Source organism: Bos indicus, chromosome X (genome assembly GCF_029378745.1).
Source record: "Bos indicus isolate NIAB-ARS_2022 breed Sahiwal x Tharparkar chromosome X, NIAB-ARS_B.indTharparkar_mat_pri_1.0, whole genome shotgun sequence".
Taxonomy (NCBI): domain Eukaryota; kingdom Metazoa; phylum Chordata; class Mammalia; order Artiodactyla; family Bovidae; genus Bos; species Bos indicus.
The window spans coordinates 20,803,301-20,819,557 of record NC_091789.1 but is presented as its reverse complement, the minus strand read 5'-3'; the positions used below and the strand labels follow the sequence as shown (position 1 = coordinate 20,819,557).

The following is a 16,257-nucleotide window of genomic DNA, read 5'->3' as shown; positions in this document are numbered from 1 at the left end:
CCAAGTGGTTTGTTTACCCACTGTTTCTTTTCACCCAGAGAGAAAGAGAGATGCAAGAATAAAAAAAAGTTGGAGGTGATAGAAATGAAAAAAAAAATTTTTTTTAAAGTCAATTTCCTTTGAAGTACACAAATACCTTCACCAACACTAGTTAGGAATTAAAGAGCCCAAAGGGTTCCTGTGTCTGTGAACTGATGCTAATCTCTTCTTATAGGCAGATTTGGAAAGGAAGTCAAAATATTATCTTTGATCAGCTGCATATTTAAGCAAACAGAGCTTCACCAAGCTCAAGTTTCAGAGTTGCTCTGAAAATCTGGAAATGTAGCTGCTTAGCAGGGCCTGTTGAGAGTGTCTACAATTTATCAGGGACCTATTAGCTGAGGGTATTTCCCCCAGCCTGAAAGTGAGATGATGTTTTCTGATTCTTCCTTGTGCTTTTATAAAAGACATGTCACATGGCTTATGTCCTTGGCCTTTCATTATTAGAGACATTAAGGATACCTGGTGTGAGGGTCTTGCCTCTGCGGAAGACATGAGCTCTCCCTAAGGCTCCACTGGGACAGCCACTGAGCCCATGCTTGAGCGTGGGCAGGGCTTCCTCGGTGAACCACCCTGAGGGGTGCTGTCAAAGTGACATGTCTCTAAAGGCATCATGGGAAAAGCATTCTATGTGGACTTTGATACATTTGACTTTGAAGGGTAGACTGTCACACCTTGTGCTTCTCAGACCCAACCTGGCTGCAGCTTTGGGCACGCCTAGCCAGTACTCTTGCCTGGAAAATCCCATGGACAGAGGAGCCTGGTAGGCTGCAGTCCATGAGGTCACTAAGAGTCGGACACGACAGAGTGACTTAACTTTGACTCTTCACTTTCATACATTGGAAAAGGAAATGGCAACCCACTCCAGTATTCTTGCCTGGAGAATCCCAGGGACAGGGGAGCCTGGTGGGCTGCCATCTGTGAGGTCGCACAGAGTTGGACACGACTGAAGCGACTTAGCAGCAGCAGCAGCAGCAGCCCTAATAACAAGATTCCAGGAGCCAGGAAAGGCAAGTGAGAGCAGTTTTTATCATAGAAACCAGGAAAGAGAGGCACACAAGGAGACACTAGAAGCAGCAGCCCTCCTGTGATATCTGACCTCACCTCCTGCCTCCTCCTGTCTTCACTCTGATAGAGACAGGAAATTTGCTCAGAGGTGCAGGCAGGCATTCTCAAGAGTCATATTGTCCCCCCTCCTCCCTGGCCTCCCTTTTACGTGTGGAAAGTATCTAGCACAGTGCTTCGCACGCAGTAAGCCATTTAGCATCATGGTGTCATGGCGACCAACACTATACATCCCTCTCCAGCCAAAAGTCCTGCTCCCCTAAAACTGATCCCTACTGTTTCTTGCTGCATCCAGTTGGTTGGTCAGTCAGCCAGCCTGCTACCCACTTATTAAGCATCTACGAAGTCCTGGGGCCTGCAGAAGACAGAGACACATCCCCTTTGAGAAAAGCATGGAGATTGAGTGAAGGCAGTGAGTGTTCAGAAATTGAAGGGAATTGGCTTAGAAGAGAGGAAGCCAGTGGCTCAAGGAGACAGAGATTAAGGGATCTAGCTCTCAGAGGAAGGATCCAGAAGGGAGGCGGAGGTTGGAGGTGCAGGAGAGCTGTCTGGTCAGGTCCCATGGCTGCTCTGTCACCTTCTCCATCCCAGAGCCGGTAGATGGTGAGCAGACAGTGGTCAGGACGCCTGCATCTTTGCAGCTGTCGTGATCATCTCCCCACCCTCACTCTACCCTTGATCAAAATGGTCTCCACTGACTCTGCCTCATCCTGTAAGATGGAGAACCAATGGGGGTGAATGATGCTTCTGAAGACTTTTTAAGCATGTTGCATCCCCATGTAGTGCTATGTTCTGCATGATTTTTACTAAAATACAAAACACACAGAATGTGGTGTGCCATTCCCCAGAGATGGGCAGGGAGGAATGGTTGCTGGCCAGCTCTTTGCTTTGGAGGAGCCAGAACAGGAAAGGAGGGGACCTTGGTTGAGGATAATCTCACAGCAGCCTTTTCACATTGTTTCTGGATACAAAATGTGCCCCCGCCCCCAGGGTTGAAACAATGTATTCGGCCATTTGGAATTTCTCATGTCAGAAAGATTTCATCAGAAAATGTGACTGCTCTTGGGGTGCCAGTCAGCCAGATGCTATCAACAAAGACCCCTCAAAAACAATCGTAGAAAGGAACAAACCCCCAATAAATAATCTCCTCTAGTAATCCCTCTCCTCTGCCTCTGGCTACCCTTGTCTGTAGGTGCTCGCAAAGATTCCGTTCCCCAAGTCTTACTCCCCGAGGAGGAGAAACTCATCGTTGAAGAAACCAGAAGCAATGGCCAGACCATCATTGAAGAAAAGTGAGTAGAGCTGGCTAAACCTTTTCTGATATTTCCAGGGGCTGGAAAGAAGGTTCCAGCAGACCAAGCCTGCACTGAAGGGCAGACCCTCCTCATCAGAGCATGGGGCCCTCTTGGTTGATCGTACAGTTGGGAGCACAGGGGGTGCTTCTCCCACAACAAAGGGAAGGAGAAAGGAAAGGCAGAGGGGGCAGCCAGCTCCCCGGACAGGAAGGAACTTCAGGGTACAAACGAATACTGCTCCAGATGGGTTTGGGAGGCATTGGGAAGGCTACAGCACCAATTCCCCTGCCCATGGTGATGCCCCTCACATTTATGGACTCAGGCACTGGACTTTCAATATTTGACCTCATTTAAACTCCCACAGCAATCCAGTGAGATACACCACCATTGAGATTTACCACCATTACAGATGAGGAAATTGTGATTCAAGAAAGTTATGTCCTTGACCTACCTTTGCACAGTAATGAGGGTGACCTACCAGGGGAAAATCAGGTTAAATACTTGTTTAAACTTGAGTCATTTCTGAAGTCAGGCCTAAATTTGCATAGGACAGCTTGTTTCATAGCGCTTGGCACCGTCAATATATTTTTCCATCTGGTGCATGAAGTGATACGGCCAAATGATGAAGCACTCGGGCTCAAGAGAAGAACAGCCCTGGTTCAAGCCGATTCTGGTACTTGTTAGCTGTGTGACCTGGGACAAGTTCTTTCCCTTCTCTCTGCCTCAGTTTCCTCATCTATAAACTGGATGTGATAATGATACTTTCAGGGTTGTTGTGAGGTTAAATGGAATAAGAAGTACAAAGGCCAGCACATGATAATCACTCAATAAGTGATGATCATATAGTAATAGTTATTTACTCAATAGTAATAGTTATTAACTCAATAATAGTAATAGTTTAATTACTATCATTATGGCTACATTCACCCTCCCAATGACTTTATGAGGCTTTCGGGGAATGGGTTACTATCCCCATTTTGTATGTGAAGAAAATGAGACCAAGAGAGGGTGAGAAGAAAACTGGTTACCCAAGGTTAGAGGACTGGTAAGATGTCCAGTAAGTGGAACTCTGATCTCCAAAGTCCTTGTCCAGGGAGAGAGTGAGAGAGGAAATGACTCTTCTACAACTCAGCCAAGGTGCTTTATCCCTTTTGGAATACGTGGAATCTTCCAGAAATAATGCCCTGACTTTGTGTCACGTATGCTGGTGAGAAGGGCAATGTGCTCATGCAGACACTATAAGCAGGCAGGGCCTGGTGCCACCTCTCATTACAGTATGTCAGGTGATGCCCCCTGCTTCCCCCAGGAGAGAAATCAAAACCTTATGAGTAGCCCTAGTCTCTCTTTTTCTGAATTTTTCTTTTTAAAAATTGAAGTAGAGTTGGTATACAATAATATATAAGTTACAGGTGTATAATACACTAGTCGCTTTTTCCGTACTCACCCGAGCCGGGAAGCGAGCAGTGGAGGAGAGAAGTAATAGGAAAAGCGTGGTGACTCGGCATTGGAATGAGCTGGTGTGATGGTGGTTGTTAGCCCATAAAAATGAGGGACACAAGGGCCATTCATAGCAGTATCTCTCCCCATCCGCCAGAAAGGTCACTGGTTTTCAGAAACTATTTCTATAAAGCTGCTTTTCTTCTTAAGTATCACTTAATACTTCGATGCCAACTATTAATCTCTGAACTTTGTGTTGTTCTAGGAGCCTTGTCGATACTGTTTATGCCTTGAAGGATGAGGTCAAAGAGCTGAAACAGGTAATGAAATTTCTCAGATCCTAACAGCCTCCTTCTTCCCTGCCACACATGGGTAAACACCCTCAGGAGAAAGCCGGGAACAAGGTGGTGAGGTGGGCATTCTTATTTCCCGTGTGTCATCCAGGTGGGTTTTGTAGATTTTACCATGTGGCCTTGGATTTCAATTTCTGAGGCTTGATTATATACCTGTTTAGCATTTAAAATAGGGTCCCAAACTTAGTTACAACTTTCATGTTCCCTGACATTTGCAAACAGAATTTAAGAAAAGATAAGTCATTCATGGGACTTCGCTGGTGGCTCAGATGGTAAAACATCTGTCTACAATGTGAGAGACCTGGGTTCAATCCCTGGGTAGGGAAGATTCCCTGGAGAAGGAAATGGCAACCTACTCCAGTACTCTTGCCTGGAAAATCCCATGGATGGAGGAGCTTGGTGCAGACTGCTGTCCATGGGGTCGCAAAGAGTCAGGCATGACTGAGTGACTTCATGTAAATAGAACCATAAGTCATGAATTGTGGGCTCCTCTGGCATTCTTCCTAGAGTTTGAGGACTGCCTGTACTTTGTGATGGGGTAAAGCCTGGATTGTAGGGAGAGAGACCAGAAGCTGGAAGATCACTTAGGAGGCTATTACAGAACTCAGGGTGAGACATGATGAGGTCCTGAGCTGAGGAGAGAGAGCCACTGAGGCTGCAGAGGAGGGACATGGAAGTAAAGGAGGTATATCACTGAGTTAGAGCCTGTGGAAAATGGTGCTATGATGTGGGAATTGAGAAAGACCCAGAGGGCTTCCCTGGTGGCTTAGTGGTAAAGAGTCCACCTGCCAATGCAGGAGACACGGGTTTGATCCCTGACCCAGGAAGATCCCACATGCCCCAGCATAGCGAGGCCTGTGCACCACAGCTATTGAGCTGGTGCTGTAGAGCCCATGTGCTGCAGCTACTGAAGCCCACATGCCTAGAACCCATGCTCTGCAACAAAAGAAGCCACTGCAATGAGAAACCTGTGCACCACCACTGGAGCGTGGCCCCCGCTCTCCAAAACTAGAGTAAAGCCGTGCAGCAACGAAGACTCAGCACAGCCAAAAATAAAGTTAATAAATAAAATTATTAAAAAGAAAAGAAAAGAAAAAGAGCCAGAGATGGAAGATGAAACTTTTTCATCTGGGTATGTACTTTGATATGGTGGTGCCCTTCATGAAAATCAGAAACTACAGAAGGAAGAGATGTTTGGGTGATGGGGGAGATACTGGGTTCACTTTAGAACATAATGAACTTGAGGGCCTTATAACAAGTATAGGCGGAAATATCAAGTTGGCCCTGGGGGCTATGGACCTGGTGCTCCTGAGCTGAGACGAGGTCAGTGCCAGAGAGAATTGGGGTGGCCTCTTCACAGATACTTGAGTTGAAAGAAAAAAAAACAGTAAGTGAAAAGAGTGAGTGAGAAGAGGGCCCAGGCCAGAGCCCTAGAGAATGCTTGTCTTGATATTTCAGGGGTTGGTCAGCGAGAAGTAGAATAATCCAGAAGCTGCTGAGGGAGAGGAGTTTGAGGAGGGAGAGTGTCTTCAGTGGTGAAGGCTGCCAAGAGGTTGAGCATGAGGAGCCCTGTGGCAGGGACTGTTTGTTTGGTAACCAATCAGCCTTTTCCCATCATAGGAGAATAAAAGAATGAAGCAATGCCTGGAGGAAGAGTTGAAATCAAGAAGGGACCTAGAGAAGCTGGTCCGGAGGCTGTTGAAGCAAACTGATGAGTGTATTCGGGCCGAGTCCAGTAGCAAGACCTCCGTTCTCCCATAACCATCACTGTGCGGCTGGCAGAGGGTGCCTGTAGGGTGTCGGGAAATGTCCAGCTGAGTGATCTGACTCAGTTTGCTCACTTCTCTGGTTTTTATTTCATATCTTAGTCTCTCTGTGTGTGTATGTGTGTGTGTGTTTGGATGAGTGTTTGTGATTGTTTGGTTATTGATTGGTTGTTGATTTTTTTGACAGGAGTAAAAAAGCAAGAGGGAGTGGGAGAAGTCTCCCCAGAGTCTTTTCCATCAGTAAGCAAAGGGAAGCTATTGTAGGCAGATGACTCACAGGGTCTTCAGATGGCCTTCAACTCGTAGTGCCTCTTTACCAGCCATTATCCTTGGGTCACTCTTGTTGGGCTGGCTGCTCTCCCCAAGTGGCTGGCCATGGCTTATTAAAATGTGAACTTGACTTTCCCCCTAATGCTTTCCTCTACCTGGCAGCCCCTCAGTACCTAATTTACTGAAGGCAACATTTCTGGAACTCTGACTGGGGAAGGTGAAAGGCAAATATGTTTGCCCAGTGATCCAGCTGCCCTTCCCAGACACAGCTTGTGCCACCCTCAATACCCGCTTTTTAAAATGACTACCCTGTCTTGTCTATAAGACCAAGAAAACTGTAGCACCCTTTCTCCTTTCGTGTTGGTTTATTTTTCCATTCTGTGGGGCAGAAGCTCTGGTCACCCACGCCAACACCAAATCCATTAGCAACCTGCACTGGAGCATCTTCCCCTCAGTAGCCGACTTGCCCATCTCTTGCCAGTGCATGCTAGGTTTTGTCCCTGGCCTTCTGCTTTGTGTAGAAGTTTTCTATTTCCCCAGTGCTTTAAGCCAACCATCCCAATCAGTGTGTAAATTGGTTTGTGTGTGCTTTTGCTTTTTAAAAATATATACTGTGAGCAGTTCCTTTTATCTACGTCACATATTCAAGTTGCATCTTCTCATCCTTCAGTCTACACTGAGGTGATGTGGCGCCCTGGCAGACAGCTTTAATTCCCTTGATTGTCCTCCCATATATGCTGTGAGATGCTGTAATAGTCATCAGCCTCTTTGAGTAGGACTCTAAGCATGATTTGCAGATATGTGCTGTTGGGCCAGTTTGTACAGCTGGAAGGAAAGGGCCCCTCTAGTAGCTGTGTGCTGGTTCCTAGCAAAGCTGATTATTTGGAACTGGTTTACTCAAGTTGTCCATCGAATCAAACCCTTGCTGAGGGTTTCTAATATCTGAGAAATTAGAACTGTGATAAACCAGGTGTAGAAGATGGTCATGGCAGGGCAGCACACATCCAAATCCAGCACAGTTGAAAGTTGCAACCTGCCCCTGTCTCTCCCAAAGAGAGGCAATTTGGCCAGATGGGGGAGATCGCTGGAAAGAGAGGTCAAGGACCAATGGACAGATCAAAGTTGTCTCCCAGATACATTCAGTAGGTACCTATAAATGTGGGTTTTGCAAATGTTTAGAAACCAAACTTGAACTCCCGAGCTTGCTAAGCCATTTTCCTTTTTAGTACAGCAGAGGGGGTCTCAACTCCCATAGCTACCTGTTAAGGGGCTGTTGACTGCTTGCTACATGGCAGAAATTACATCCTCCACAGGAAATGGACTTTTCCTGCAGACCAATCTCAGCCAACCACACACAGCCGTCTTTGGAAGCTGAAGACTGAAGAAGACTTCTTGGAATGGCTGTGTTCTGTTTTTAGCCCAATGATTTAGAGATGCCATCCTTCACTTCCAGATGAAAAACAACAATAACAAGAACACAGATCGTAGCATATGCCCTGTCTGTGGTTAGTCAATGGCTTGCAATAAATATGCAAACTATATCTGTAGGAAACATTTCTTGTGATTACAAATACTTTAGTTGATAAGGTATATAGGATTGCTTAAAATATTGACAGGTCTTTATTTTAAAGTGACGTGTCCATATGCATGTTTTGGGGGTGTGGCCCTTCTGATGAGAGGCCCTAGGTACTCTGGGTAATGTAGTTTTTGCAGAGTGGTGTCCACACTCACACTCAACAATCCTATACAGGAAATGAAGCCATGTTAACCTAACAGCAGTGTCTCCATAGTTGTGTTGTTTACAATACTCTATAAATGGGTCCCTGTAACCCTGTAGTTAAAACGGCTACCCTTCGAGGCCTTTTAGTTCCTCTTCTGTCGTGTCCCTTCTTACACAAGCTCAAATTTTCTAACTTGTTTTTATTTTGAAGACTTTTAAAATGGACATTTTCAATAAATAAGAATAACAATGCTTTATAAAATAAGTCCTGTGTTTCTTCTTCTTTTTCTTTTCTTTCTTTCTTTTTTTTTTTTTGCTAGCTGGTGTGTGGAAAGAATTCTCATGCTGTGTCAGCTTCCTTTCCTGTTTCCCTCATCAGTTATCCATGCTCATCAGGCCCCTGAACTAGCTTCTATCTTTTTCACTCAGGGCAGATGATATTTGTTCCCCACTTTACAGAGATAATATGTCTCTTGAGGGAGAACCTCCCTTAACTTCACCACCCCTCTCCTCCTGGCCCCAAACTATAAACTGTCTGTACCTCTTCTTGCCGTTTTTCTTCAATATTAGAGATAGAGATATTCACTTTCCTCTTCAAACTTATCCCTTGATCTTCAGTCTTGTTTCCATCTCTCTGTATATTTAGCAGGATTTTGCCAATTTTGCTCCATTTTGACCACAGTTGGAATGCCAGTTTCAGCAGTCAGGGTGAAAATATTTACTCCCAAACAAGAGAGCTGCACTGGGTATTATTGGTTGCTGCTGCTGCTGCTAAGTCACTTCAGTCGTGTCTGACTCTGTGCAACCCCATAGACGGCAGCCCACCAGGCTCCCCCGTCCCTGGGATTCTCCAGGCAAGAACACTACTCAGCATCCAGTCCTCCCCCTACCTTACCCCAAGGCTAAAAAATAAATATCTCAGACTCTCTTGCAGCTAGGATTCTGGATACAACATGGGTTCTGATACATTTTCAGTTCTGCCAATGAGATGCCTTGGCACAAGGTTGAAAGGCTTCAGTTAGGCAGAGGCTCTCTTCCCCGGGGCTTGGTGGCTGGCAGGGAGATCCAAGGAGATGTTTGTGGCTTCTGTACTACATTCTGTACTCACAGCTTTGTGGGTGACAGACTCTAGCAGCAGCCGTATCCCCTGAAGCTAGATTTGGATCACGACCACTGTGCTATGACCTTGATAGCCATTAGGCTAATGAAAGCCCCCTGACTTCCACTTCTGTAGTCATCAATTTTGTAGGCACCTGATACTACTTTTCTGCTTGAGATCGCTTCAGTGGTTTATGTTTCCTACACTGAAGCAATAGCTATAATACCGTACCTCCTGCGTGCGAGGCTCAGCACTGTTTTACATGGTTAAACTCCTGTAACCCTCCAAACAACCCCATTAGGTATTCACTATGAATATCCCCATCTTACAAGTGGGCTTCCCTGGTGGCTCAGAGGTTAAAGTGTCTGCCTCTAATGCGGGAGACCTGGGTTCGATCCCTGGGTCAGGAAGATCCCCTGGAGAAGGAAATGGCAACCCACTCCAGTATTCTTGCCTGGAGAATCCCACGGATGGAGGAGCCTGGTGGGCTACAGTCCATGGGGTCGCAAAGAGTCGGACACGACTGAGTGACTTAACTTTCAACTTTAACTTTCTTACAAGTGAAGAAAGGTACAGTGATTGAACAATATGCTACTGTGTGTGGAGCAGGGACTTGAAACCCTGGTCTGTCTGCCTCTTGGATCCGTGTTTTTTCTACCGCATTGCCTCTTCTACACATGACACTTGCCTGGTTGGCTTCTACCTTGGCCATCTACTCTCCTGAAGTCACTAATGAGCTCCTATTGACAAATGTAGGGAGCACTTTTCAATATCCATCCTGACCTCTCTTCAGTATGTGACCTTTTGTTATTCAGTTGCTAAATCATCTCAGCTCTTTGTGATCCTGTGAACTGCAGCATGCCAGGCTTCCCTATCCTTCATTATCTCCTGGAGTGTGCTCACACTCATGTCCATTGAGTCAGTGATGCTGTCTAACCATCTCATCCTCTGTCATCCCCTTCTCCTCCTGCCTTCAATCTTTCCCAGCATTAGAGTCTTTTCCAGTGAGTCAGCCCTTCACATCAGGTGGCCAAAGTATTGGAGCTTCAGCTTCAGCATTAGTCCTTCCAATGAATATGCAGGGTTGATTTCCTTTAGGATGGACTGGTTGGATCTCCTTGCAGTCCAAGGGACTTTCGAGAGTCTTCTCCAGCACCACAATTCAAAAGCATCAATTCTTTGGCACTCAGCCTTCTTTATGGTCCAACTCTCACATCCATACATGACTACTGGAAAAACCATAGCTTTCACTATGTTGACCTTTGTCCCTTGCCTCCTTGTTAAATCTCTACTTCCTTGGCTTTCATGATCCCAACTTTCCTGGCATTCATTCAGTCTTTCTGACCACCCCACAGTCTGCTTTGCTGAATATGCCTCCTGCCTGCCCCATGAATGTTGCTGATCCTTAATGCTCTTTTCCTCTTCTCTCTCTTTCTATTGCCTCTTCCTGGACAATCTTGTCTATTCCTATAACTTCATTTATCAAAGTACAGATGACTCCCTTGTCCATATTTTTCCATCCTGAACTTTCTCCTGAGCTCCAGACCCATGGAGGCAGCTACCTTGTGGACATCGCAGTTTGGATGTCCTACAGCACCTCAGAGTCAGCATGTCCCAAACTGGACCCCTCATTTGTAGTCCCAGATCTGCTCTTCCAGTGTTTCCTATCCCAATAAATGGCATCCCTGGCCACTTAGTTGCCCCAGCCAGAAAAATAGACATTATCCTTCATTCCTTTCTCTCCCTCAACCCTGTATAAATGTATTTATACATTAATCCTTTATACATATACATATACAAGTCTTACCATTTTTAACTCTGCAGTAGCCCCTGAATTTCTCTCCATCCTCCATTGCCTATTTCTGGTACATGTCATCTCTCCCTCAGATTCATGCATCTCTTTGCCTCTTGTAGTCTGGCCTCTTTAGTGCCAATAGAATGATTATCTAAAAGATCTGACTATATCACTGACCTGTTTAAAAATGTGGTGTCTTGCTACTACCACACTCAGTTAAGTTTGATCTCCTTGAATTTCCCTTAAGTCCCAAATATGCCATTTGTCCTGTCTAGAATCCCTTTCCCATCCCTGTACATCAAATAACTTCTTTCTTTTTCCATTTAGGCTCGGGTCAAGTATCTGTATGAACTCATGATTTCCAAAACACATGTGCATATATATCTCTGCATGTGTATGTGTCCATTTATGTACATGTAGTATGTATGTTTATATGTATTAGGATTGCCAGATAAAATACAAGATGCCCAGTTAAATTGGAATTTCAGCTGTACATCAAATAATGTTTTGGTATATATCAGGTCCCAAATTTTGAATGGAATATACTTATATTAACTTTTTCAATGTTTACCTGAAATCCAAATATGACTGGGTATCCTGAATTTTTATTTGCTAAGGCTGACAGCTTTAGTAGGTATGTGTGTATACATGTACATCTAAATGCATACATTTCCTAGGAGAAGTGACATCTTAATACAGCGGACACACCTAGTGCCCACAACTTGGTTTCTAAACACTGTACTCTGCACTGAAAGGGAGAAGGGCTTCTTGGAGAAATGGCTGATTCTGCGTCTAAGGCAGGAAAGGTACAAGATGAGCCTGGAACATCTTGTTCTGCCAGAAGTGATGCTTAGAAATATGAGAGGCGCATGTGAGAAAGACCCAGGTGTGAACTTGAAGAGGCTCTTACTGGCCAAACCAGGGAAAATTTGAGCACCAAAATACAGTAATGAATTAGAAAACACTGGAAAAAGTAGAAATCTATGAGTCTATACCAATAAATAAGTGGGGAGAAAGGGAAGGTTCTTGTTTATAGTACCATGAGTATTGACTGGTAAACAAGAAAGGAACTCTAGAGTTGGAAAATCCCCGTTTTGCAGCCATCGTAGTAAAGACCGATGCGGGCCAAAATTACCCTTAGATGCTAAACATAGAGGGAAACTTTGATGATGAACAAATTACTTGCATGGTCTTAAAGTGTTTCCCCAAAGAGTGCTTACTAGTTGCAAGGTAGGAAATAGTAACTCTAGATAGAGTGGGGATATTGGACAGCACCTGAAGTGAGGGATCACAGTTTACATCAAGAATGAGAGGCCAGTGACCATCACATGCCTCCAAATAGGACACCCTCTGAGAAGAACACATCAGTATGTAGTTTTCCATCCAAAAAACGTAACCTGAATTTAACCATGGGGAAATATCAGACAAACTCAAAATAAGGAGCAATCTTAGGGACTTCCCTTGTGGTTTAGTGGTTAAGACTGTGCTTCCACTGCAGGGGGCACAAGTTCCATCCCTGTTTGGGGAACTAAGATCCCACATGCCACAGAGCAAAAAAAAAAAAGAAAGAAAGAAACAAAAGAATTTAAGGAGCTCAGAGAGCTGTTTTTCTCTGCCAGGTGAGCACAAATGCACTTCTAGATTGGGCTTCAGCATGTGCTGTTAGGCCGGTATAGCAACATATTTTTCTCACATGAGGCCCTCTGTGAGCTGACTCCTGCCTGCTTCCCAGAACCCTTTGCCTTCACACGTTTGCTTTTACATGATTCGCTCTATCTCTTGGGCCCTCCTTTCCTCAACGTGGTCCCTCTCCCCCAGCATCCCGTAAGGCTCGATCTGTGCCACATGTCCTGGAAAGCCTTTCCTGAAACCCACCTTCCCCTGCTTGTGCTAGTTACATGTCCCTCCCATGTATCCCTGGTAACACTGATTCTGACCCATGTTGCAGCATTCACAGTGGTCTTTCAACGTTTGCACACCGATGTGCTGCGATTCATGGGGTCGCAAAGAGTCGGACACGACTGAGCGACTGATCTGATGCAAAATTCTGTAAGCTACTTGACAGCAGAGACTGGCTCATATCCATTGCATGCAAAGCACAGAACCTATCATACCACTCACTGTTGGATGGGTGGGTGGATGGATAAAAAACCAAATCTTTGGGACTTCCCTGGTGGTCCAGTGGTTAAGACTTCACTTTCCAATGCAGGGGGTGCAGGTTCAGTCCTTGGTTGGGGAGCTAAGATCCCACGTGCCTTGTGACCAAAAAAAGAAAACATAAAACAGAAGCAATATTGTAATGAATTCAATAAAGACTTTGAAAATGGTCCACATTAAAAAAAATCTTTCAAAAAATACACATCTTTAAACTCATAGTAACAAGAAATGTGAATCAGATTGAAGTTGTGTTAAAGGTTTCATGTGGGATTTCAAGAAATGGCAACCCATTCCAGTATTCTTGCCTGGAAAATTGCATGGACAGAGGAGCCTGGAGGGCTACAGCCCATGATGCCGAAAAGAGATGGACACGACTGAGCATGCATGCACAAACACACACAATTACCATCAGAGATACACAGAAGATAAGTTTAGTGACCAAAATTATTGGACTTTAAGTGGAGTTACATTAGCAGGGAAAATGTGATGGATAACTCAATGGAACTCCAGGAATGAAGAATGAAAAGCAGCTATATATTTAAATGGTTTTCTTGAGAGTTGCTGAATTGCCTCTTGGGGTTACTCAGAGGAGTGTGGTATGGAAGGAGGGGGCTTTATTATTATTAATAATTTTATTGAAGTACAGGCTTCCCTGACAGCTCAGTTGGTAAAGAATCCACCTGCAATGCAGGAGACCCTGGTTTGATTCCTGGGTCAGGAAGATCCTCTGGAGATGGGAAAGGCTACTCACTCCTGCTCCGGGATTCTTGAGCTTCCCTTGTGGCTCAGCTGGTAAAGAATCCTCCTGCAATGTGGGAGACCTGGGTTCGATCCCTGGGTTGGGAAGATCCCCTGGAGATGGGAAAGGCTACTCACTCCTGTATTCTGGCCTGGAGAATTCCATGGACTGTATAGTTCATGGGGTCGCAAAGAGTCAGACACGACTCAGCGACTTTCACTTCACAGTTGATTTACACTGTTGTGTTAGTCTCTGGTGTACAGCAAAGTGGTTCACTTATACATACATATGTGTATTCTTTTTCAGATTCTTTGCCATTATGGTTTATCACAGGATACTGACTATATTAATAGGTCCCTGTGCTACATAGTAGGACCTCATTTATTTTGGAAGGGGGAAGTTTATATGCTGACATACTTTATATTGGGAATCAATGATTAAAAAAAAAAATCTTCCTAAATATCCTGAGGATGGAACTTGCAACTGCTTAAGACTACTGAAAAGTTTGGCAACCCTCAGCCTCTGATTGTTAATCATTTTTGACAATGAAACTGTAGGAAAGTCTTTGCTACACACAGACCTGCTCTAATATTCGGTATATGTTCTTGTTCTAGACTTGCTTTTTTTTTTGCTTTCACTTTGCTTCAAATTGGGTGTGGTCTTTGGTCTACTGCATGGCAAGGCCTTTCATGTGTACCTGGGCTGCTGTTCACCTTGGTCTCGGAAGTTTCAAACATTTTAAGGTGCCATCCTGTCTACCTATGGCACTGGATGCAGGCTGGTGTGCTGGGGACCACATGGGCACTCCCCTTGGTGCTCTTTATAGGATGATCTGGTCCAGAGAGCAGACTCTGCTGGGGGCTTTCTGAGAATGGTCTCATCGAATCCTCATCAACTTTGCAAAGCAGGTATTTTTAGCATCTCCTCACTTTACAGATGAGGATCCCGAGGCCCAGAGGAGATGAAATGAATTGTCCGTGGTGATGATGTTGGAAAAACAGTGGAGCCTGGATTAAGACTGTCTCTGTCTGACTCCAGACTTAACCACTGTACTACACTGAGGATTTCCGGTTTTGGTTTTTTTTTTTTTTTTTAATGGAGATGTGCTTCACAGAGCAAAAGAAAAATAATGAAAATCATGTTCCCTTTTTATGTCTCCAAAGTATTTCAGACTGCTCTAAAGGCCTAAGGCAGTGCTTAGACTTCTAACAATGCAGTCAGGCCCTCTGGAAATAGTCAAATTCAACACAAAATGTGTTCCCTCCTGGAGCCCAGGAATCTATATGTTGTTTCTTTTTAACTGGGGCCCCTGTATTGATAGCTTGCCAGGGCACACTGTTCCTTTTGTAGACATTTGCTTCTTATCAAGGAACACAGACAGACCTGTTTATACTTTATTTTCTCTTTATCTGAAAATAAAAATCACTGATCATTTCAAGCATTCCTCTCCCCACTCTTTAGCGGGAATGCAGAGTGATACATTTACAAAAATAAATTCAGTTCGATAATTTATGATCAGAATATTATTAATATAGGTAGATCAGAAATGGACCCAAGTCCTTGTCATTTACTGGAACAACTTTGAAAATATTACATGAAGTTTGTAACCAACATCATGGACTATCTTGCCAATGATCATGTACTATTTTGCAAAATATAATAAAAATATATTCTTTGTTTTTATCGACAGTATAATTTTCAGTCATTTTCTACTCCCTGAGTATATTTTCATCCTATAGATATTTTTTATGTCATGAAGGTTTTTACAGTATGGCAAATTCTTGCTTTCACCAACACAGAATTATTTCATGGACTCCTGGGTTGGAAGCAGCTACATGCACTAATTCACTGATTCCTTCCCACACAAAGAATAAAGAACCAATTCTGTGCCAGACCGTCAGTAGATGCCGAAGTTACTGTCTTGGAAAAGGTCTTCCTTACTGTCACAGAAAAAGTCTTGGTCCCTAAGCAGCTCCCAACGTAGGAGGAAACACCTTAAACTTGTAAGTGCTGTGAGCCTCAGTGCAGGGGACAGTGGGGAGGGAAATGGGGTCACAAGCAGAGAAAATTACACTCCCATCTCCTAAGGCAGGAAAGCATTTGTAGCTTTGCTCAGAGGAGCTAAGGGTTGGCACTTACACTGGGACAGGTATTGGCAGGATAAAAAAATCAGTTCGTTATTTTTGGTCTTTATTCTCAGGTGATTAAGAAGGAGAGGGGCGTGAGACTTCCCTGGTGGTCCAGTGGCTAAGACTTGGCACTCCCAGTACAGGGGGCTGGGTTCAATCCCTAGTCAGGGAACTAGATCCCACATGCCGGAACTAAGAGTTCAAATGCCAAAACTAAAGATCCTGTATGCTACAACTAAGACCAGGCATAGCCAAATAAATAAATATTTTTTTTTTAAAAAGGAGGGGAGTGGTGGACATCAGGATTGTATTTAAGAATTCTCTCTGGCTGCTGAATAATGGATGAGAAGGATGAATGGATGAGAGGGAGCAGGCGTGGAGGCAGGGAGTCTA

The 16,257-nt window shown here is 44.4% G+C and overlaps 1 protein-coding gene across 10 annotated transcripts in view; it reads left to right on the top strand.

Moving 5' to 3' along the window:
- The window catches only part of ARHGEF6 (Rac/Cdc42 guanine nucleotide exchange factor 6), a 124,586-nt gene extending 109,168 nt beyond the window's left edge, over positions 1-15,418 (top strand). For all 10 annotated transcript variants that reach the window (XM_070783564.1, XM_070783563.1, XM_019955784.2 and 7 more), the window contains 3 exons: positions 2,297-2,396; positions 4,102-4,156; positions 5,810-15,418. In XM_070783564.1, coding sequence (XP_070639665.1) covers positions 2,297-2,396; positions 4,102-4,156; positions 5,810-5,950 — 296 coding nt within the window. In that variant the 3' untranslated portion in view covers positions 5,951-15,418. The remainder of the gene's footprint in view (positions 1-2,296; positions 2,397-4,101; positions 4,157-5,809) is intronic.
- The last annotated feature ends 839 nt before the right edge of the window (positions 15,419-16,257 follow it).